Source organism: Musca domestica, unplaced genomic scaffold (assembly GCF_030504385.1).
Source record: "Musca domestica strain aabys unplaced genomic scaffold, Musca_domestica.polishedcontigs.V.1.1 45, whole genome shotgun sequence".
NCBI lineage: Eukaryota > Metazoa > Arthropoda > Insecta > Diptera > Muscidae > Musca > Musca domestica.
In genome coordinates, this window is record NW_026712335.1 from 3,593,253 (window position 1) to 3,617,353 (window position 24,101).

The 24,101-nt window shown below is 36.3% G+C and overlaps 2 protein-coding genes across 2 annotated transcripts in view; one reads left to right on the forward strand and one right to left on the reverse strand.

The window, feature by feature from the left end:
* Positions 1–24,101, reverse strand: part of LOC101887660 (dermokine) — a 72,864-nt gene that overhangs the window by 39,970 nt on the left and 8,793 nt on the right. The gene's annotated exons all lie outside the window — the stretch shown is intronic.
* On the forward strand, positions 14,009–14,917 carry LOC101889568 (uncharacterized). Its single transcript, XM_005176571.4, has 2 exons — positions 14,009–14,161; positions 14,246–14,917. Exons 1-2 carry the CDS (start codon positions 14,156–14,158, stop codon positions 14,897–14,899), a joined length of 660 nt encoding a protein of 219 aa, XP_005176628.2. The 5' UTR covers positions 14,009–14,155; the 3' UTR covers positions 14,900–14,917.

Below are 24,101 nucleotides of genomic sequence, written 5' to 3' on the forward strand. Positions count from 1 at the left end.
CCGAAAAATGACTCGTGAGCTGAATACATCGTAATATTGTATTCGGCAAATATTGAAAAATGAGCTCGGGGTAAAGCCATTGAAATTCCAAAAAGTGCAAGAGCTTACACCGCAACAACAACAGAAAGAAAATAGACTCGAAAGAGCTAGAGTTGTTTCGCTTGGCCGAAAGTGGTGAACTGCCGAATTTGGTTTTCTCCGATTACCAAACATTCGATGTCCAGCAGTTTGTGAACAAACAAAATAATCGTGTTTACTTGCCAAAGAGGTCAGCTGAAAATGTGCACCTTCTGCATCTTCGGTTGGCCACCAGAACTCAAGCGCCGGCCATGGTAATGAGCCGCCATAACAGCCGATGGTCGCTCAATGCTCGTATTAATCAACCGTGGCATCAGAATAAATGCCGAAAATTATCGCGAAAATATTCTGAACGGTATATTAAATCCTTGGACGCGCAAACATTTTAACCGCAGACCTTGGACATTCTAACAGACGCCACCCAAAAATGGTTACAAAATGAGGTTTCTCGCTTCATTTTCAACGCACAATGTCTACCAAAATCTCCGGATACCAATCCGTTGGACTATTGTGTTTGGAGTATTTTGGAAAGCAAGGTTGGTACTAAAAAATACCAAAGTGTCAATCACCTCAACATTCGGGCAGTGTATGACGGTTTCATTGACCGTTTAAAGCCATAAGTCGTGCCAAAGGTGACCAATTCGAACAGATCTAAACCTATTCTATAATTTGATGCTATTTCCGACATTTTTTGCTTTCATTCAATAAAATTTAAAAAAAATGTAAAAATTATGGCGTTTGACGTTGTTGCAGTTCTTTTTTTATCTCGCCCTGTAATTATTCGAAAAGTACAAAATGGTACTAATTTTTGATGACTCTTGGTGTATAGGAATCTACATCTCGATTTTTTTACCCTACACCACAAGGTGGTCAGGGTATTATGTCTTTGTGCATTTGTTTTGTAACAGGCAAAAGGAAACGAGATAGACCCATAGTTCCTTTTGATGATCTGCATAGAATCACATTCTGAGTCGATTTATGCATATCCGTCCGTCCGTCTGTCCATGTATTTTTGTAAACAAAGTACAATTCGCATTTATTACCCTATCTAGATAAAATTTTGCACAGATCATTTGTTTGGCCCAAGGACGAACCCTATTGAAATTGGAGATAATCGGTCAAAATTTAGATATAGCTCTTATATATATTTTCATCCGATTTGCATTTTATTGTGCACCAAACGTGTAATATCACCCCGAATATTATGGAATTTTGCACATACAACCAAATTAGGCCTGAAAATAAGTATGCCAAATTTGATCGAGATCGGTTCAGATTTGGATAAAGCTCCCATATGTAACTTAGTCCGATTTACCTTGGATTGTGCACCAAACGTCTAATATTTGTTCAAATGGGATGGAATTTGGCACTTACGAACGAATTGAGTATAGAAGCTAGTATGTCAAATTTGGTGAAGATCGGTTCAGATATAGCTACAGCTCCCATATATATTGTTCATCCGATTTGTTGTATTTGTTACCCACAGCCATAATATGCACTCCGTAACAGCGATATTCAGGGAAATATATCAAATACAGTTCAGAAATATCTATGCCAAATTTTATCGAGATCGGTTCAGATTTGGATATAGCTGTCATATATATCTTTATCTGATTTCAAATTAATTTTGCACCAAATGGGCAATATAAGTCCGAATTTAAAAGACACAAATGCTTCGGCATATTTAGTCCTTTGAACTTTAAATTACAATTATAATCATAGCGTGTATGATTAAATTCTGCCATAAAATCTTTTAATTGTTATGTGGAGCTCTACATAATTAGCAAAGTAGTGTAGGGTATCATAAAGTCGGTCCCGCCCGACTTTCTTTACTGTTTTTTTTTTTTTAATTAAAAGAAACTTTGATTAAATGTTGGCTGGCTTTGTATAGATTTCCACATGAGCAGTAGAAATATTTTCTTCTTTGTATAGCCTTTCAGGTTCCGATATCCAAGGGAAGCGGCTATCTAAAAAGAAACTAGAAATTCTTCCATGAAAACTCAAACCTGCATTACGGTTCCAAAACAAATTCCCACACTCTAGGCGATATACATAATTTACTATTTTGTCTTCGCCTCAAACTTTTATTGGCACAATCAACACCAATTTAGGGTTTGGAGTTTCAAGGTTTGTTGCTGTTTGAATAACTTGATTTATTTATAATAGCTACTATTATTATTTTTGTTGCGAATATATTTTTAATGCTTGCTTTTGTATTTTTTCTCTCTGTTTTATTGGTTTATTTATATTTGTCGTATTTCTATTTTAGTCAGTTAATTTGTAAAACAAAAGCGACGATAACATCGTATTTTATTTGTAGTTTGCGGGGGTTCAATGGCGGGAGAGGAATATAAAGTTGAGGGATTAAAACAAGAAAATGGGTCAACATTTTGAAAAAAAAAACAAGTAAGCAAAGGCTACAGTCGAGCGGGGCCGACCGTTGAATACCCTACAACACTATAATAAATGATACAGTTTATATAGACGAGATACTCGAAAGAATTCCACAAGATATGGTGACAAATAATAAAAGAAAACCATCAGGTTTCATTCTCTAATTTTCGAATAATATCAACTTAAACTAATTTGTTCATTTCCAATTTATTGGTAGATGTTGCACTTAAATGGTCTTCCTAGATCTACCAATATTTCCCAAAGACCTATAATCTCTCAGAAGTGGCAAAAGATTAACATTTATTATTGGTTTTTGACTGAAACGCATCTATATGAGATACAGACATTTGACTATATTCTTCAACGAAGTCAGCGTTAACGAAATAGTCAGAAGTGCGTCTTTCCTGTATTTGTGAATTCTCCAAAAAGTCACTGGAATGGACATTTTCGTATTTTGTCTACAAAAGTTGGCAAACCATTTGGCTTTTGCAATGTCCGGTAACCTCCATTCAAATGCGCGTGAGGATCGGGCGATAATTACGACTTGCTGACAATTTTGCAGTTTTTTTTTGTCCATTTCAACCCCTAAATATATGGCGATTATCTCCAAAAAGAGTAGGCTTCTATTCTGACCCTCATCTTATCCCCATGCAAAATTTCATAAGGATCGGGCCATAAATGCGATCTATATATGATATCCTGATATCCTAACTACTTAGTTTTGTTAGCTGTAGAAATATTACCAAATGTTTAATTCAAAATGAAAATATGCCAAAAATATGACAAAATTGAAAAAATATGAGAAAATATTACAAAATCAATATTTTCATCTTTAGAGAGCTATTTTTATGCGATTTTTTTAGACGTTTTTGCTTTCCGGCCAATAGGCCATTTTGAATTAATGAGAACTGTTGAAATCAGTTCAGCCGTTCTCGACATATAAGAGATCTTTCAAGCATATCTTCTTTGATAGGCATATATATCGCACATATTTTGCTATATATCCGATTTGATGGATGTTAACATCAATGTAAAGATCAGAAGTAACCTTGTCATGGCTTTGTGATTTCGCCGGGATTTAAAATATTCGCGGTTTAATGAAAAATTTTGAATTTTTTTAACACAAAAGATATGGTCTATTTTACCCTCTAAATATTATCCGATGACCACCCAAATTGGTAGGCTTCTTCCCCGCCCTAAACTCTAGCTACATGCGAAATTCCGCGTCGATTGGTCTATAATTGCGACCTGTATAGCTACTGCAAAATCCGACATTTTTTCAGTATTTGGTCCATTTCAACCCCTAAACATTTGGCGATCATCTCCAAAAGAAATAGGGTTCTATTCTGACCTTAACCCCACCTACATTCTAAATTTCGTGAAGATCGGGCCATAATTGCGACCTGTAGAGTGATTACAAATTAACATGGACAGACGGACAGACGGACAGACGGACAGACGGACAGACGGACGGACGGACATACATAGCTAGATCGACTCAGCTCGGCGAGCTAGGAAGATCCATATATACTTTCCTATATGGGAAACCAATATTTCGAGGTGTTACATAAATTCTGGCCCAATCAAACTTATAATACCCCCAACACATAGTGTTGTAGGGTATAAATATTTAAAAAAGTAAGTTGCGCTGAATACGAAAGAATTTATTTTATTATTGGAAAATAAATTAAATTATTAATAAATTCCGTCAAATGTCTTGTATAAAAAAAGCTATTCTAACTTTACCACTTGCGTTAGGACGTTATCATCCCACAAAATGGGTTTGAAGATTATTGCCAAAATCGGATCGAAACGTATTTTTAGGCCTGAACCTGTTATTTCTTAATTTAACCGGAGAGATCCATTATTCACAGTCTCAAAAAAGTGTACCAAAATTTTATAGCCAAAACTTTATGCAAGCCTCGTCTATGATTTGTAGTGGAATTTTTTATTTAGAATTTGTTGAGACATAAATTAAATCTATTTCGACAGCAGGAAAATCCATGAATTGAATTTGTGTAAATAACTTTCTGGACCAGTCACAATCGCATTTAAATTGCAGTTTTATTTAAGTTTATCGGTCTACAGTTTCGAAATGTTTCCTTATTTATAGACCTGTCTCGGCCAGACCAGATTCTGAAACCTGACAACAAAAAATGTCGAGGCATGTGGTAGCATTATTATGTTAAAAATAACATTTTTTTTATTGAAAAGAAAAAAAAAAAAACAAAAACTAACCGAAATTTGGAACATTGTTTGGCTGGATATTCGAAAATAAGTTTCTTATAAAACAAATATGATTATGATAGCTATGTTCAGATCACATTTCGAGTTTATTGGATACGGAACTTAAGTGCGTGCAGCATAAGAAATGGTAGGTTGGAAGTGGTGTATTTTGTGTTAAGTTATATTTCAATGTTTCGATTTTAGAAAATTTTCTTCCTGGCCATACTTTTGATGGCGGTCTATGTGGCTGCAGATGATTCGGATTATAATTACGATGAAGATTCAGATGGCTATGTGAATTCACCACCCAGTGTGAAAAGTGATATTTTGGAGCCAAAGCCCTCACGGAAATACATTCCAGTTTCCGAGGATGTGGAGGAAAACCAGGACACTCAAGGGAACTATGATGAGGGAAATTCTCAAACGGAGGACGAAGAGGAAACACCGGAGAGTCAAGATGAGGAAGGAACTCCCGAAGAGCTCTACCTTCCAGTTAAAAGTCACGCAGTTAAAACTGAAAAACTTTCTCACAGATATATACCTCCAACCCAAAAATCAACCAAAGTTGAAACAGTTAAGACACATGTGTCAACGGTGCAATCTTATAAATCTCCGGCAAAAGTTCAAACGTATACTCATCCAGGAAAAAATGAAAGAGTGAAGACGCATGTTACCACAACTAAAACATATACAACTCCGACAAAAGTTCAAACGTATACTCATCCAGGAAAAACTGAAACGGTCAAGACACATGTTACAACTACTAAGACATATACTACTCCAACAAAAGTTCAAACAGTTCAAACGAATACTCATCCCGGAAAAACTGAAACCGTGAAGACGCATGTTTCCAAAACTCAAACACATAATACCTCAGGAAACGTTCAAAAAGTTCAAACTTATACTCGTCCAGGAAAAACTGAAACAGTCAAGACACATGTTACCACTACTAAGACATATACTACTCCAACAAAAGTTCAAACAATTCAAACGAATACTCAACCAGGTAAAAAAGAAACAGTGAAGACGCATGTTTCCAATACTCAAACGCATAATACCTCAGGAAACGTTCAAAAAGTTCAAACTTATACTCATCCAGGAAAAACTGAAACGGTCAGGACACATGTTACCACTACTAAGACATATACTACTCCAACAAAAGTTCAAACGAATACTCAACCAGGTAAAAAAGAAACAGTGAAGACGCATGTTTCCAATACTCAAACGCATAATACCTCGGAAAAAGTTCAAACTTATACTCACCCAGGAAAAACGGAAACAGTCAAGACACATGTTACCACTACTAAGACATATACTACTCCAACAAAAGTCCAAACAGTTCAAACGTATACTCATCCAGGAAAAACTGAAACAGTGAAGACACATGTGTCCAGTACTCAAACGCATAATACCTCAGGAAAAGTTCAAACGTATACTCAACCAGGAAAAACTGAGACAGTAAAGACACATGTTTCCACTGTTGAGACACATACTTCGCCAGGAAAAGTTCAAACAATTCAAACGAATACTCATCCAGGAAAAACTGAAACAGTGAAGACACATGTTTCCTCGACTCAAACGCATGATACTTCAGGAAAAGTTCAAACTTATACCCATCCAGGAAAAACTGAAGCAGTCAAGACACATGTTACCACTACTAAGACATATACTACTCCAACAAAAGTTCAAACAGTTCAAACGTATACTCATCCAGGAAAAACTGAAACAGTCAAGACACATGTTTCCACGACTCAAACGCAGAATACTTCCGGAAAAGTTCAAAAAGTTGAAACGAATACTCATCCAGAAAAAGTTCAAACAGTGCAAACACATACTCAATCAGGAAATGTTAAAACTGTTCAATCGAATACTTCTTCAGGGAAAGATGAAACGTATACTCATCCAGGAAAAACTGAAACCGTAAAGACACATGTTTCCACTGTTGAGACATATGAAACCCCGGAAAAAGTTCAAAAAATTCAAACGAATACTCACCCAGGAAAAGTTCAAACAGTGGAAACATATACTACACCAGGGAAAGTTGAAACTTATACTTATCCAGGGAAAACGGAAACCGTAAAGACGCAGGTTTCCACTGTTGAGACATATACTTCTCCAGAAAAAGTTCAAACAATCCAAACGAATACTACTCCAGCAAAAGTTCAAACAGTGGAAACATATACTACTCCAGGGAAAGTTGAAACGTATACTCATCCAGGAAAGACTGAAACCGTAAAGACACATGTTTCCACTGTTGAGACGTATGCTACCCCTGAAAAAGTTCAAACAATTCAAACGAATACTCACCCAGGAAAAGTTCAAACAGTGGAAACATATACTCTTCCAGGAAATGTTCAAACAGTGCAAACATATACTCATCCAGGAAAAACCGAAACCGTAAAGACACATGTTTCCACTGTTGAGACATATGAAACCCCTGGAAAAGTTCAAACAATCCAAACGAATACTACTCCAGCAAAAGTTCAAACAGTGGAAACATATACTACTCCAGGGAAAGTTGAAACGTATACTCATCCAGGAAAGACTGAAACCGTGAAGACACATGTTTCCACTGTTGAGACGTATGCTACCCCTGAAAAAGTTCAAACAATTCAAACGAATACTCCTCCAGCGAAAGTTCAAACAGTGCAAACATATACTACCCCTGGGAAAGTTGAAACGTATACTCATCCAGGGAAAACCGAAACCGTAAAGACACATGTTTCTACTGTTGAGACATATGGTTCCCCTGAAAAAATTCAAACAATTCAAACGAATACTCATCCAGGAAAAGTTCAAACAGTACAAACATATACTAATCCAGGAACAGTTCAAACATATACTCACCCAGGACAAATAGAAACAGTAAAGACACATGTTTCTAATGTTCAGACATATACTTCCCCAGTAAATGTTCAAACTATTCAAACGAATACTCAACCAGGAAAAGTTCAAACAGTGCAAACGTATACTAATCCAGGAACAGTACAAACTTATTATCATCCAGGACAAATTGAAACAGTTAAGACACATGTTTCTAAAGTTCAGACATATACTTCTCCAGTAAATGTTCAAACTATTCAATCGAATGCTCAACAAGGAAAAGTTCAAACAGTGCAAACATATGCTACTCCTGGGAAAGTTGAAACGTACACTCATCCAGGACAAATAGAAACAGTAAAGACACATGTTTCTAATGTTCAGACATATAATTCTCCCGTAAATGTTCAAACTATTCAATCGAATGCTCAACAAGGAAAAGTTCAAACAGTGCAAACATATACTAATCCAGGAACAGTACAAACGTATTATCATCCGGGACAAATAGGAACAGTAAAGACACATGTTTCTAATGTTCAGACATATAATTCTCCCGTAAATGTTCAAACTATTCAAACGAACGCTCAACAAGGAAAAGTTCAAACAGTGCAAACATATACTAATCCAGGCACAGTACAAACTTATTATCATCCAGGACAAATAGAAACAGTAAAGACCCGTGTTACTAATGGTCAGACCTATACTTCTCCAGTAAATGTTCAAACTGTGCAAACGTATACAAATCCCCCAAAAGTTCAAAACGTTCAGACGTATACTCTTCAGGGAAATGTTCAAACTTATAATGCTCCAACTAAAATTGACACAAGCAAGACCTATGTTTCCACTACTCAGACATATACTCCTCCAGCAAATGTTCAAACAGTGCAAACCTATGTTAACCAACCAAAAGTACAAACGTACACCACTCCTACAAATGTTCAAACCCTGAACAACTACAACCAACAAACTAACACGTATACAACTTCTCAGAAGACAATTACAACAAATGTTTCCCCTCACACATCATATCAATCCGGTTACCAGATTGTTCCAGCCAGACTTGAATCGATAAAAACCAATATTGTTCCCATTGTCAAATCAACTCAAGGCTATACCTTTAAAACCAACCCCATTCAAATCAACCAACCACAATCTCAGGTGGTGCTAACCAACAACTATGCTCAACCCCAACAGTTTGTTGTGACACAGCACAGCACAACATCCCACACGGGTAATAGTTATTCGACGCCTCCAACCAACCAATATGGAACCTACAATGTTGTAACCAAAACAGTATCCAGTAATACATATATACCACCACAAGCTCCGCAGCAACAACACCCTGGTACATCATCTATTCTAACTTCATATCAGAAACTTGCTCCTGTTCGACCAGCTCCATATCACCAGTCACATGTGGTCAACTATATTCCTCCTACACACTGGCACTGACCAATTGACTCCTTATGGTTATCATTATTGAGAAGCTATGGGTGTGTAGATTTATATACGAACCAGTGCCTACATATAAGTCGACTCTATTTATAAAATTTTATTGAAAAATGTTGTTATATATTCTTTAAGTTCCGACACATGTAAAATTGAAAATATCTTTGAAAATCCAAATAAAATGTTGCAACTAAAACAGATGGGAAGTTCGGCCAGGCCGAACATTTAATATGCTCTATCGCGAGGGAATTAAGTAATTTCAAAGCCCAATAATAAAGTGGCGTGGGCTGAAAGGGGATTCCTATTTTTAGGAAAAAAATTTCTTTATTCTTGCAGTTCTTGAGCCGATTATTATACCCTACAACACTATGTGTTGGGGGTATTATAAGTTTGATTGGGCCAAAAATTATGTAACACCACGAAATATTGATTTCCCACATAGGAAAGTATATATGGATCTTCCTATCTCGCCGAGCTGAGTCGATCTAGCTATGTATGTCCGTCCGTCCGTCTGTCCGTCTGTCCATGTTAATTTGTAATCACTCTACAGGTCGCAATTATGGCCCGATCTTCACGAAATTTAGAATGGAGGTGGGACTCGGGTCAGAATAGAACCCTATTTCTTTTGGAGATGATCGCCAAATGTTTAGGGGTTGAAATGGACCAAATACTGAAAAAATGTCGGATTTTGCAGTAGCTGTACAGGTCGCAATAATAGACCAATCGACGCGGAATTTCGCATGTAGCTAGGGCGGGGAAGAAGCCTACCAATTTGCGTGGTCATCGGATAATATTTAGCGGGTAAAATAGACCATATCTTTTTTGTTGACAAAATTCAAAATTTTTCATTAAACCGCGAATATTTTAAATCCCGGCGAAATCACAAAGCCATGACAAGGTTACTTCTGATCTTAACATTGCTGTTAAGATCCAAAAAATTGAATATATAGCAAATATATGCAATATATATGTCTATCAAAGAAGATATGCTTGAAAGATCTCATATATGTCGAGAACGGCTGAACTGATTTCGACAGTTCTCATTAATTCAGAATGGCCTCTTGGCAGGAAAGGAAAAACGTTTAAAAAACGCATACAAATATCTCTCTAAAGATGAAAATATTGAATTTGGAATATTTTCTCATATTTTTTTCATTTTGTCATATTTTTGGCATATTTTCATTTTGAATAAACATTTGGTAATATTTCTACAGCTAACAAAACTAAGTAGTTAGGATATCAGGATATCATATACAGATCGCATTTATGGCCCGATCCTTACGAAATTTTGCATGGGGATAAAATGAGGGTCAGAATATAAGCCTACTCTTTTTGGAGATGATCGCCATATATTTACGGGGTTGAAATAGACCAAAAAAAAAATAGACCATTCCAGTGACTTTTTGGAGAATTCACAAATACAAGAAAGACGCACTTCTGGCTATTTCGATAACGCCGATTTCGTTGAAGAATATATTCAAATGTATGCATTTCATATAGATGCGTATCAGTCAAAAACCAATAATAAATGTTAATCTTTTCCCGCTTCTGAGAGATTATAGGTCTTTGGGAAATATTGGTTCCAGATCTAGGAAGACCATTTAAGTGCAACATCTACCAATAAATTGGAAATGAGCAAATTAGTTTAAGTTGCTATTATTCGAAAATTAGAGAACGAAACCTGATGGTTTTCTTTTATTATTTGTCACAATATCTTGTGGAATTCTTTCGAGTATCTTGCCTTTATAAACTGTATCGTTTATTATAGTGTTGTAGGGTATTCAACGGTCGGCCCCGCTCGACTGTAGCCTTTGCTTACTTGTATATTAATGACCATCATTAAATTGTCGACCAGTGACTGTCGATTAAAATCACAAAGTTCGTACTTAAAAATTTTGCAGTGGCATTCCGATAATTCCAAGGATGTGTGGTATGTCAAATAGAATATATATGTCAACGTTTAGGTGAAGCCACTTATAACGGCACCTCCTGATTTTGGGTATTTAAAGGTTTCGGTTCAAGCATATCAGCTTTAATTTCAAATGCTATTAAAAGTTTGGCCCCTAAGAACTTATTATCATTTCTAATTGTTTATCTGGGGGTGATAGCATTGAAGGTTCTGAGCTAAGGGAGCCCTCTGTTAGCTAATATGTCTAATGGAATTTTTTTTGTGGGGTTTCTCTGGCACTAAACGAAATTGTATGGGGGTCTACGACAAAACTTAGAATCAATCCCAGGCCAGATTAGAAAATCAACGAAAACGTTCAATTTTCTCGTACCTCTACCATAAACGCGACAAAAATCAATTTATTCAATAATCACGTAAAAATCCAGCAACTGACTAACATGTAAAAAGCAGCTATGTTCGGCCGGGCCGAACTTTTTATACCCTCCACCATTTGGAAAAAACTTGAAAATTTTTCAAAAAAAATCCGCCGTTAAATTCCGCTCAAATGAAAACCGTTATATGGTGGCTATACGAAGACGTGGTTCTGCAATTTTTGTCATAGCCTGCTGTAACTGTTCTGAACTTTATATACGAAATTTGAAACAATTGCCGTGAATAATGTTGCAAAAACCATCAAAATACCGACTATCGGGAGGTACCGTTATATAGGGGATATATGATATCGTGGACCTATGCAGTCAATTCTCTCCCTGGCGGTAAATTACTCAGAAAAAACTCTTGGTGTAGATTTTCAGACAATTCCATTGAAAATGTGAGTAACTTCATAATACTGAATAACAGGAGGTACCGATAGACAATTCTCTTTCACGGGGTAATATGCTCACAAAGAACTCCTTGTGTAGAATTTCACACAATTCCATTGAAAATCCAGTAAGGAAAAGTCAAAAGTCGGGCGAGGCCTACTATATGATACCCTACACTAGGCATATTTAGTAGAGCTCCCTTATCAAAAGAATTTAATTCAAGTAGATCAAACCTGAAATCGGATTAAGGGTATATATGGGAGCTATATCCAAATCGTAGCCGTTCTCGATAATATTTGGCTGAGGTATTTCCGAGCTTTATAAGATATCTGGTACCAAATATCATTGTTGTCGAATGCATATTGCGAATGTAAGGGACTTTAAGACCAAGTCAGATGAAAAATATACAGGGTGAGATAAAAAACAGGTAAAAAACATTAAGTTCGGCCGGGCCAAACTTTTAATACTCTCCACCTTAGGGAAAAGGAAACACTAGAAGAAATGTGGCAAAAACCATAAAAATGCCGAATATCGGGAGGTACCGATATATGGGGGCCATACCTAATCGTGGACCTACATATGCAATGTTTCGCTAAAGGAGCTAGAACCCATTATGACCAACAAATACCAATTTTCCGACAAATCCGTGAAAAAATGTGGCAAAAATCATCAAATTACCGAATATTGGGAAGTACCGTTATATGGGGGCTATACCAAAACGTGGACCTATAATTACAAAGACTCGCCACACGCACTGGGACCCATTATGATGTACAACTACCAATTTTCAGAGAAATTCTTAAAAAATGTGGCAAAAACCATCAAAATGCCGAATATCGGGAGGTACCGTTAATGGGGGCTATACCAAATCATGGACCCATACATGCAATGTTTCGCCACCGTTTAAACAAATCCGTGAAAAAATTGGCAACAAAATAAAATACCGAATATCGGGAGGTACCTTTATATGGGGGCCATACCAAAACGTGGACCTATACATGCAGTGTTTTGCCACATGTACAGGGACCCGTTATGACCTACAAATACCAATTTTCAGACAAATCCGTGAAAAAATGCGGCATAAATCATGAAAATACCGAATATCGGGAGGTACCGTTATATGGGGACTATACCAGAACGTGGACCGATATATCTCATTTTCAATACCAACCATCCTAGACACAATACAAATTGCTCTGCTAAATTTTGGCGCTCTACGTCAAATAATGTGGGCTGTATCGTGATTTCAACAGACAGACAGACGGACGGACATCGTTAAATCTACTTAGAATTTTATGCTGATTATGAATATATATACTTTATGGGGTCTACGACGAATTTTTAAGGATGTTACAAACGGAATGACAAAGTTAATATTCCCTCCTTTCCAAGGTGTATAAAAAGTGCAACAGAGTCAAACTTCATAATTTTTAATTATTTTTTTTTAAATTTCATTGAATGAAAGCAAAAAATGTCGGAAATTGCATTCAATTTTAAAATAAGTTTAGATTTGTTCGAATTGGTCACTTTTGGCACGAATTATGGCCTTCAAAAGGCCAATGAAACCGTCACACGCTGTCCGAATGTTGCTCTGCGGTATTTTGGTCCATTCCCGGCAAAGCGCTTGCTTGAGGTGATCGACACTTTGATATTTTTTAGTGCCAACCTTGCTTTCCAAAATACTCATTGGTGTCCGGAGATTTTGGTGGCCATTGTGCGCTGGAAGTGAAGCGAGTAAACATTCTTGGGTGGCGCGTGCTGAGTGCGATGGTACTGAGCCCTGTTGAAATGTCCAAAGTCTGCGGCAAACATGTTTGCGTGCCTAAGGCTTTAATACATCCTCCAGAATATTTTCGCGATAATATTCGGCATTTATTCTGATGCCACGAGTAATTAATACGGGCGGAGAGCGACCATCGGCTGTTATGGCGGCCAACTTATTCTAAAATTCGATGCTATTTCCGAGCTTTTTTGCTTTCATTTAATAAAAGTAAAAAAAAAGTAAAAAGTATGGCGTTTGAGATAGACTCTATTCTATATATTATCAAAATTGCAAACAATCTAATGGCGAAGAGTCTCAAAGGTTCGATGCATCCGTTATTAGCGTCATTTTTATTTGTTTATTTCTATTCGAATCAAATTCGAAAGAATTTATGTTTCATCACAAAAAAATATTGGTAGGTGTGAATTTATTAATTATGTCAAAAAACAACAACGAAAACAATTAACAAAAATTACTTACTTCACGAACATCAAAAGAGTGGATAAAAAACACCTTCACTCAGAATTTCGAAACAGAATCTGAAGAGAATTCAATAAAACCTGAACAACGTAATTTCTTTGCATTGGCTTTTTGTTTCTTATAAATACAGAAATTACTATAAAACATTTGATTAGAATCATATTTGACTTTCTTCAGTTGACAAGCGCAAGCCGATCGGGGAATTTGAGAGGAATCACAGAAATAACAACAACAATGATGGTAAGTTCTTTGTGTTGTTTTGTTTGTTTTTGTAATCATTTATTTTGAAACAAAGAAATTTCAAGATTTATTTATAACACATAGAAATGTCTTCTTCCCCTAACTGTAATAATTTTGCTGGTGCGGGTGGATGATCTAGTTGCCGATGTTGCGGAACTGAATTCGAGATATCAACAACCTGCCGTTGTCATAGATATTCCGGACTTTACGGCCACGACATCAGAACACAATGGCTATGATTATTCACCGCCTTCGTTACGTTTGGAATTGCCAATTCGTAAGCCGAACAGCAATAAGCTGTCATCGAATAGTTACAGCTACGCTCCACCCGAGGCGGATACCACCACTTTGTATATACCTCCTGCCAGTACTGATCAAACAGCTACCGTCGATGAGGTGAAACCAATGCCAGTACCAATGTTTTTAATTAATACTCAAAAACCGTTAACTGCTGCACAACAACACCATCAATTTAAACAAGAACAAGAATCACAACATCAAACACAACAACAACAACAGCCGCTGCTAACATCTTCTTCATTCAACGACAATGCATTCTTGAATTCCATACCCCAAGGTCCAATTAAGTATAATGCGAATTATGAATCGCCGCTTATGCCATTTATGCCAATGCGATTACACACAAACATATTCCTGAATAATATTTTCATACCACCGGCAACGGCAAGTGTCTACGACAGAACCGGTCACTTGGAATCAGATGGTTATCATTATTAAAACAATTAACGACAATGGCCAAAATAATAGTTTAAATTTTAGGAATATTTAAATAAAGTATTTTGTTATTAATTTATAAAAAAAAATGCCTTTTCATAATCTATTGGTTTAAAAGGTTAGAGTATTTTTTAAATAAATATTTCCCACGAAAATACGAAAAGGAAGAGAAAAAAATTTTCGAATAAAAAATGTTGATCCAATTGTGTTATAATAAACAATGATGAGAGTTCCTTTTTCAGTTCCGATATTATAAATTATTAATATATAATAATTGTGGAAAACATAGGTTAAAAACAAACTCAATTATTTTATCTCCTCTTGAAATACATAACCCATTTCAAATCAAAATATAAAAAATAAATCGATTCCGGGTTCGGTGTCTGGTTAAAAATTCGCATTATAATTTTTTTTCCAAAATTAAAAGAAAAACGAAGTATATTATAGCTAAAAAGAGAAAACATGTTCATCGACGATTTTGAAGTTAAAATCGCGAAGCAATCTAAAGACAGAGGACAAGTTACTCCTTTTCCTTATTTTGTTTTATTTTATTTATTTATTTATTTATTTATTTTTTTTTTGATTTTTGGAAATTTTTGGATTAATATTCCTCGGATTCCTTGCATTTTAGACATCTAGCATCTTCGGCAACATTACTGATAATAAATTCATTTTTATACCCTACACCACAAGGTGGTCAGGGTATTATGTCTTTGTGCATTTGTTTGTAACAGGCAAAAGGAAACGAGATAGACCCATGGTTCCTTTTGATGATCTGCATAGAATCACATTCTGAGTCGATTTATGCATGTCCGTCCGTCCGTCTGTCCATGTATTTTTGTAAACAAAGTACAGTTCGCATTTATTGCCCTATACAGATGAAATTTTGCACAAATCATTTATTTAGCCCAAAGACGAACCCTATTGAAATTGGAGATAATCGGTCAAAATTTAGATATAGCTCCCATATATATCTTCGTCCGATTTGCCTTTTATTGTGCACCAAACGTGTAATATCAGTCCGAATTGTATGGAGTTTTGCACTTATGATCAGATTGGACCTGAAAATAAGTATGCCAAATTTGATCGAAATCGGTTCAGATATAGCTATAGCTCCCATATATGTTGTTCATCCGATTTGCTATTTTTGACCTCCGCAGCCGTAATATGCACCCTGTAACAACAATATTTGGGGAAATATATCAAATGCTGCTCAGAAATACATTTGCTAAATTTTATCGAGATCCGTTCAGATTTGGATATAGCTCCCATATATAACTTCGTCCGATTTACCTTTGATTGTGCACCAAACGTCTAATATTTTACCAAATAGGATGAAATTTGGCATTTACGACCGAATTGAGTCTAGAAGCTAGTATGTCAAATTTTGTGAAGATCGGTTCATATGCACTCTGTAACAACAATATTTGGGGAAAAATATCACATACAGCTCAGAAATATCTTTGCCAAATTTTATCGAGATCGGTTCAGATTTGGATATAGCTCCCATATATATCTTTATCCGATTTCAAATTAATTGTGCACCAAATGGGCAATACAAGTCCGAATTTAAAAGATGCAAATGCTTCGGCATATTTAGTCTTTTGAACTTTAAATTATAATTATAATCATAGCGTGTATGATTGAATTCTCCCATAAAAACTTTCAATTGTTATGCGCAGCTCTACTAAATTAGCAAAGTGGTGTAGGGTATCATAAAGTCGGCCCCGCCCGACTTTAAGACTTTCTTTACTGGTTTTTTTAATAATTACAATAATATCTAGTAGATCTAGATTATGAAAGTAGAGATTTAAACACAAAGCACTTATATCAGATTTTTAAAAGGTTGCATCGCAGAGTAACCGAGAAAACGTCCCCTCTCTGCCACATCTTTTGAAATCTTCAGTCTAAGACTTCTTAAAATCCTTACCTTTTAGGTTCATAGTGTCTCCGGTCATATTATGGATAACAATACGAGGATTATTTTGGTCGAATACCCTCATATGAGTTAGCGAAAGGGTCTTTTGACCTTTTTTAGATGGTTAAAACCTCCTATTCAAACCGGATGGTAGCAAATCTAAAGATTCGATAGATTTATTTGCCATAAAATTCCACTATAGGTCCTAGAAGACGACAAGAGTTTAAATCCTACCACCACCACCAGGAATTCATATACAGGGTGAGATAAAAAAAACTGCAACAAAGTTAACCGCCATAATTTTTACAAATTTTTTTGGAAATTTTATTGAATGAAAGCAAAACATTTCGGAAATAGCATCAAATTTTAGAATAAGTTTAGATTTGTTCGAATTGGTCACCTTTGACTCGAATTATGGCCTTCAAATGTTGCTCTGCGGTATTTTGGCCCATTCCCGGCGAAGCGCTTGCTTGAGGTGATCAACACTTTGGTATTTTTTAGTGCCAACCATGCTTTCCAAAATACTCCACACAATAGTCCAATGGATTGGTATCCGGAGATTTTGGTGACCATTGTGCGCTAGAAATAAAGCGAGGAAACTCATTTTGTAACCATTCTTGGGTGGCGCGTGCTGAGTCCTGTTGGAATGTCCAAGGTCTGCGGCCAAAATGTTTGCATGCCCAAGGCTTTAATACACCCCCTTCAGAATATTTTCGTGATAATATTCGGCATTTGTTATGAAGTCATGGTCGATTAATACGAGCGGAGAGCGGCCATCGGCTGTTATCGCGGCCCACACCATCACAGTGGCCAGCGCTAGAGTTCTGGTGGCCAACCGAAGGTGCACATTTTCAGCTGATCTCACGATAATCTTCTTTTTTTACAAACTGCTGGACAACGAATATTTTCTCATCGGAGGCGGAGAAAACCAAATTCGGCAGTTCACCACTTTCGGCCAAGCGAAGCAACTCTTTAGCTCTTTTGAGTTTATTTCTTTCTTTTGCGGTGTAAGTTCTCGCACTTTTTGGAATTTCAAATGCTTTACACCGAGCTCATTCTTCAATATTTGCCGAATGGAATATTACGATATGTTCAGCTCACGAGCCATTTTTCCGCCACTACAATGCGGATTTCGATCAAGTCGCTTATTTACTTTTCGAACCATTTCTGCTGATGTTGCAAACTTCAGAATTTTATCTCTATCCCTTCAGTCAATACCAAATATAGTACCACATAGTACTTTTCGAACAACTATAGTACACAGTTCTAAAACTACTTCCATATCTCAATTCCAGATACCATCAGTGACCTCAATATCAAATTTCTAGCCAGCCCTATTCCTTTACCCAATACCAAATATAGTACCATTCAGCACTTTTCGAACGATTATAGTTCACATTTCCGCAATCACCTCCATATGTCCAGCCTAGACATGAACAGTGACCTTAATATCAAATTTCAGATTTCAAGCACTATCTCTTCAGTCCATACCAAATTGTACCAAATATAGTACTATTAAGTACTTTTCGTGTACTAGTTGTTTCTATTTCCAAAAACACCTCGATATCTCAAACCAACCACCAATAGGGACCTCAATACAAAATTTCAAAATTCCAGCTTTATCCGTTCACCCTCAATCAAACTGTTTCAAATTTAATACCATTTAGTACAGTTCGGACACATTTAGAAACCCCCCTTCACATATCGAACTTACTTTTCAACCTTGATTCTTAAACCAATTTTTTAGAGTTTTATCTCTATCCGTTCACATAATACCAAATGGTACAATTTTAGAACTTTTCGTAACCTTAAAGTTTGAATTTCCAAAAACCCTATCCTGCATTTTAAATTTCTTTTTCCAAAAAAATTTTGCTTCTTCCGTTTGTTTAATAGAAAATGTTAAATTTTTAGTACTTTTCGTATCCTTTCAGAATTTTTAGATTTTAGTCAGTCAGTCAGTTAATTAAATACTCTTTTATATGTATAGCGATTCAAAAGTAGGACACTTTCTGTTGTTTTATACTTAGAAGGTCTTTTATGCATCTTCTTCAAAGCCAGAATTTCTGTTGTTTTGTACTTAGAAGGGCACCCCAATTTGGATTTTCTGTGGGTCTTCTAGAGTTCTATGGCAAATATGGTCTGCCTAGGGCCAAATTTCGATACAAACAATATTTTGAACAAGCTCACCATCTCACATATTTTTATACCCTCCACCTTGGAAGGAGGGTATATTAACTTTGTCATTCCGTTTGTAACATCCCTAAATATTCGTCGTAGACCCCACAAAGTATATATATTCATAATCAGCATAAAATTCTAAGTCGATTTAACCATGTCCGTCTGTTTGTCTGTCTTTCCGTCTGTCTGTTGAAATCACGATACCGCGCACATTATTTGACGTAGAGCGTCAAAATTTGGCAGAACAATTTGTATTGTGTCTAGGATGGTTGGTATTGAAAATGAGATATATCGGTCCACTTTCTGGTATAGTCCCCATATAACGGTACTTCCCGATATTCGGTATTTTGATGATTTATGCCACATTTTTTCACGGATTTATCTGAAAATTGGTATTTGTAGGTCATGACGGGTCCCTGAGCGTGTGGCAAAACATTGCATGTATAGGTCCACGTTTTGGTATAGCCCCCATATAACGGTACCTACCGATATTCGGTATTTTGATGATTTATGCCACATTTTTCACGGATTTGTCTGAAAATTGGTATTTGTAGGTCACAACGGGTCCCTGAGCGTGTGGCAAAACATTGCATGTATAGGTCCACGTTCTGGTATATCTCCCATATAACGGTACCTCCCGATATTCGGTATTTTGATGATTTATGTCACATTTTTTCACTGATTTGTATAAAAGTTGGTATTTGTGGGTCTTAATGGGTCCTAGTTCGTGTGGCGAAACATTGTAATTATAGGTGCACGTGTTGGTGTAGCCCCTATATAACGGTACCTGCCGATATTCGGCATTTTAATGTTTTTTGCCACATTTCTTCTAATATTCTTTTACCCTAGGGTGGAGGGTATTTAAAGTTTGGCCCGGTCGAACTTAATGTTTTTTTACTTGTTAAATTTTAAGTGTAATTAATAATAATAAAATAATTATAATTAATAATAATAATAATTTGGGTTTCCAAATCTACAACATTTAGATGACAACCTAATATCCAAATGAAGCTGCCTGTCACTGTTTACTTCTTTCTTTAGACAACTTTCTTTTGAAAGGCTAACAATTATCCCATTCCAAATTCCATTACCGCTCTCTCTCTCTCTTTCTCCCTTTCTATCTCTATATTTTGTCATTAGCCAAAGTTATTGGCCCACAAATTTAAAAGGGTGCATAACCTGTCGCTTCTAACCGGTTAGCAACGGCTGATCTGCATTTCGATGCTGATGCCGCCTCTTCTGATGATATCAGTTGTTTTCGCTAAGCTCCGTTTCGGTTTTATTTTCTGGCATCTAAGTTCAAATTCATACCAGAATAACAACAATCTGAACAAAATTAACAATGTTAGGTAAACAAACAAAAAACCACAACAAAAAAAAAACAAAAACAAAAACTGTAAACGAAACATTAATTGGCTGTTAAATGTTTTGTTTCATTTCGATTTTTTTTCTTTGGTCGTTGCTTCAAATGAAGCAGTGGATTTTAAGCAATCTCCGGTGGGTTTTCTAGTTGAGTTCTTCTGTTTTGTTTCTAATTGGTTTTTCAATAAAGAAGAGCAGAAGCTCCTCGGAAGTTCTTGTAAATATGAATTTGGTTATGAAGATTTATCTTGAACGCTTTTTGTCCGCTTTGGCCAAGAATGATAGATGATGATTGGCATTATTACATAATTCGAAAAAATGTGTGTGGAGTTGCAAAAAAAAAACTATAACATGATTTGTTAACAATTTGTTGATAAGCCCTTTGGAGCGTTAATTTGGCTATGTTGGTTATTCATCCATCTTTTTTTGTTGGTTAAGCAGCTCAGAGGCTCTACATAAACGCCAAATTTGAAACTTGTTTTTTTTCTGCTGTCTTTTGAATTCAATGTTCTGTGTATCCGTTTTAATTGTCTACCATAGATAACCTTAATAATCTATTGTTGTTGTTGCTGATTTTGCATTAGTTTTTGTTAATCATTTTTTTTTGTGCCATTGTTGTTGAATGGGACCAATTTCCATTGTTCGGTTGCTTCATTGTTCCGATGATGAATTGAAATTTTAATGCAAAAATTTATGCCTCTTTTCACAACGATTAATTTGTAATTATTCACAAGTGTAGACGCGTATAATCACCGTCATTTGTCAGTTGATTTTTTTGATAAAAAGAAAAATGCATTTTATTGACGCTGTGTCGGGGAGGTGACTGATAATCAGATCCAGAGAGGGAAAACGATAATAATGCATTGAATGCATGCAATGCATATTGTATAATTCGATGAATAAGATTTTTAATTTCAATTTTAAAATGTAAAAAAACATTAAGTTCGGCCGGGCCAAACTTTTAATAACCTCCACCTTAGGGTAAAGGAAACATTAGAAGAAATGTGGCAAAAACCATTAAAATGCCGAATATCGGGAGGTACCGTTATATGGGGGCTATACCAAATCGTGGACCTACACATGCAAGGTTTCGCCAACGGAGCTAGAACCCATTATGACCTACAAATACCAATTTTCAGACAAATACGTGAAAAAAAAATGTGCAAAAATCATCAAATTACCGAATATCGGGAGGTACCGTTATATGGGGGCTATACCAAAACGTGGACCTATAATTACAATGACTCGCCACACGAACTGGGACCCATTATGATCTACAACTACCAAATTTTCAGAGAAATTCGTGAAAAAATGTGTCAAAAATCATCAAAATACCGAATATTGGGAGGTACCGTTATATGGGGACTATACCAAAACGTGGACCTATACATACAATGTTTCGCCACACGAACTAGGACCTATTATTACTCACAAATACCAATTTTTAGACAAATCAGTGAAAAAATCTGGCAAAAACCATCAAAATACCGAATATCGGGAGGTACCGTTATATGGGGGCTATACCAAATCATGGACCCATACATGCAATGTTTCGCCACCGGAGCTGGAGCCCATTATGACCAACAAATACCAATTTTTAGACAAATCCGTTAAAAAAATGTGGCAAAAATAATCAAAATATCGAATATCGGGAGGTACCATTATATGGGGGCTATACCACAACGTGGACCTATACATGCAATGTTTTGCCACACGTACATGGACCCACCATGACCTACAAATACCAATTTTCAGACAAATCCGTGAAAAAATGTGGCATAAATAATCAAAATACCGAATATCGGGAGGTACCGTTATATGGGGACTATACCAGAACGTGGACCGATATATCTCATTTTCAATACCAACCATCCTAGACACAATACCAATTGCTCTGCTAAATTTTGGCGCTCTACGTCAAATAATGTGGGCTGTATCGTGATTTCAACAGACAAACAGACGGACAGACAGACGGACAGACAGACAGACGGACATCGTTAAATCGACTTAGAATTTTATGCTGATTATGAATATATATACTTTATGGGGTCTACGACGAATATTTAAGTATGTTACAAACGGAATGACAAAGTAAATATACCCTCCTTTCCAAGGTGGAGGGTATAAAAACAAATTTAACGGATTTGAATATTCGGAGAATTTGTTTTCTTTTTTTTTTTAAATAAGGGGAAATATCTTTGAGAGGTCCTCCATTAATAGTCCAACTTACGTTAAGGACTTTTAAGAAAATATAACCCCTTTATTCTCTTCAATGGACTTTTTAACAGGGTTCTATGAAGAAGTCCTAATGGTCTCCTAAAGTTTTTTATTTTTGAAAGAGAAGGCTTCCATAGGCAGAAGCCCATCTTAGGGTCTTCTATGGACCAATGACCTTTTAAGTGTGTTTCACAGACAGAGGAAATCCTAAACGTCATCTATTGACCAAAGTCCTTTGAAAGGTCCTCGGTCTACCTTTCAAAGATCTTCTATGGTCCGAAGACTTTCCAAGGGTCTTCCATAGAGAGAAGAGCTTCCAAAGGTCTTCCATAGAGAGGCAACATTCCAAAGGTCTTCTATAGCGAGAAGACCCTCTAAAGGTTTTCTATGTAGAGAAGACCTTCTAAAGGTCTTCTATGTAGAGAAGACCTTCTAAAGGTCTTCTATGTAGAGAAGACCTTCTAAAGGTCTTCTATGTAGAGAAGACCTTCTAAAGGTCTTCTATGTAGAGAAGACCTTCTGGTCTTCTATGTGGAGAAAAAGACCTTCTAAAGTTCTTCTATAGCGAGAAGACCATCTAAAGTTCTTCTATAGCCAGAAGACCATCTAAAGGACTTCTATGGAGAGAAGACCTTCAAGAATTCTTCTATAGACAGAGGAAATCCTAAAGGTCTTCTATAGACCGAAGACCTTCTGGAGATCTACTGTAGACCGAGGATCATTTAAAGGTCTTCTATAGTCCGAAAACATTTCAAAGCTCCCATAGAAAGAAGACCTTCCAAAGGTCTTCCATAGAGAAACAACCTTCCAAAGGTCTTCTATAGAGAGAAGACCTTCCAAAGGTCCTCTATAGAGAGAAGAAATCATATAGGTCTTCTGTAGACCGAAGACCTTCCAAAGGTCTTCCATGGAGAGAAGACCTCCCGAAGGTCTTCCATAGAGAGAAGACCTTCTAAAGATCTTCTATTTAGACAGAAGACTTTCCAAAGGTATTCTATGGACAGAAGACCTTCCAAAGGTGTTATATAGACAGAAGACCTCCTAAAAATCTTTTACAGACAGAATACCTTCTAAAGGCAATCTATAGAGAAAAGACCTTCTAAAGGTTTTCTCGAGACAGAAGAGCTCCTGCAGATCTTCAATGGACTGAAGACCTTCCAAATATCTTCTATAGACAGGATACTTTCTAAAGGTCTTCAATAGAGAGAAGACTTCTTAAAGGTCTTCTATAGACAGAAGAAATTCCAAAGGTCTCCTATATATAGAAGACCTTCAAAGACTTTCCAAATTTTTTCTATAGATTTAAGACCTTTCAAAGGTCTTCTATAGAGAGAAGAACTCTTAAAGGTCTTCTATAGACCAAAGGCGTTCTAAGGGACTTTATAGAGAGAAGACCTTCTAAAGGCATACTATAGAGAGAAGGCCTTCTAAAAACATTCTATAGAGAAAATAGCTACTAAAAGTCTTCAATAAACCGAATGCCTTCTAAAGATCTTCTATAGGAAAAAGACCTAATAAAGGACTTCTATA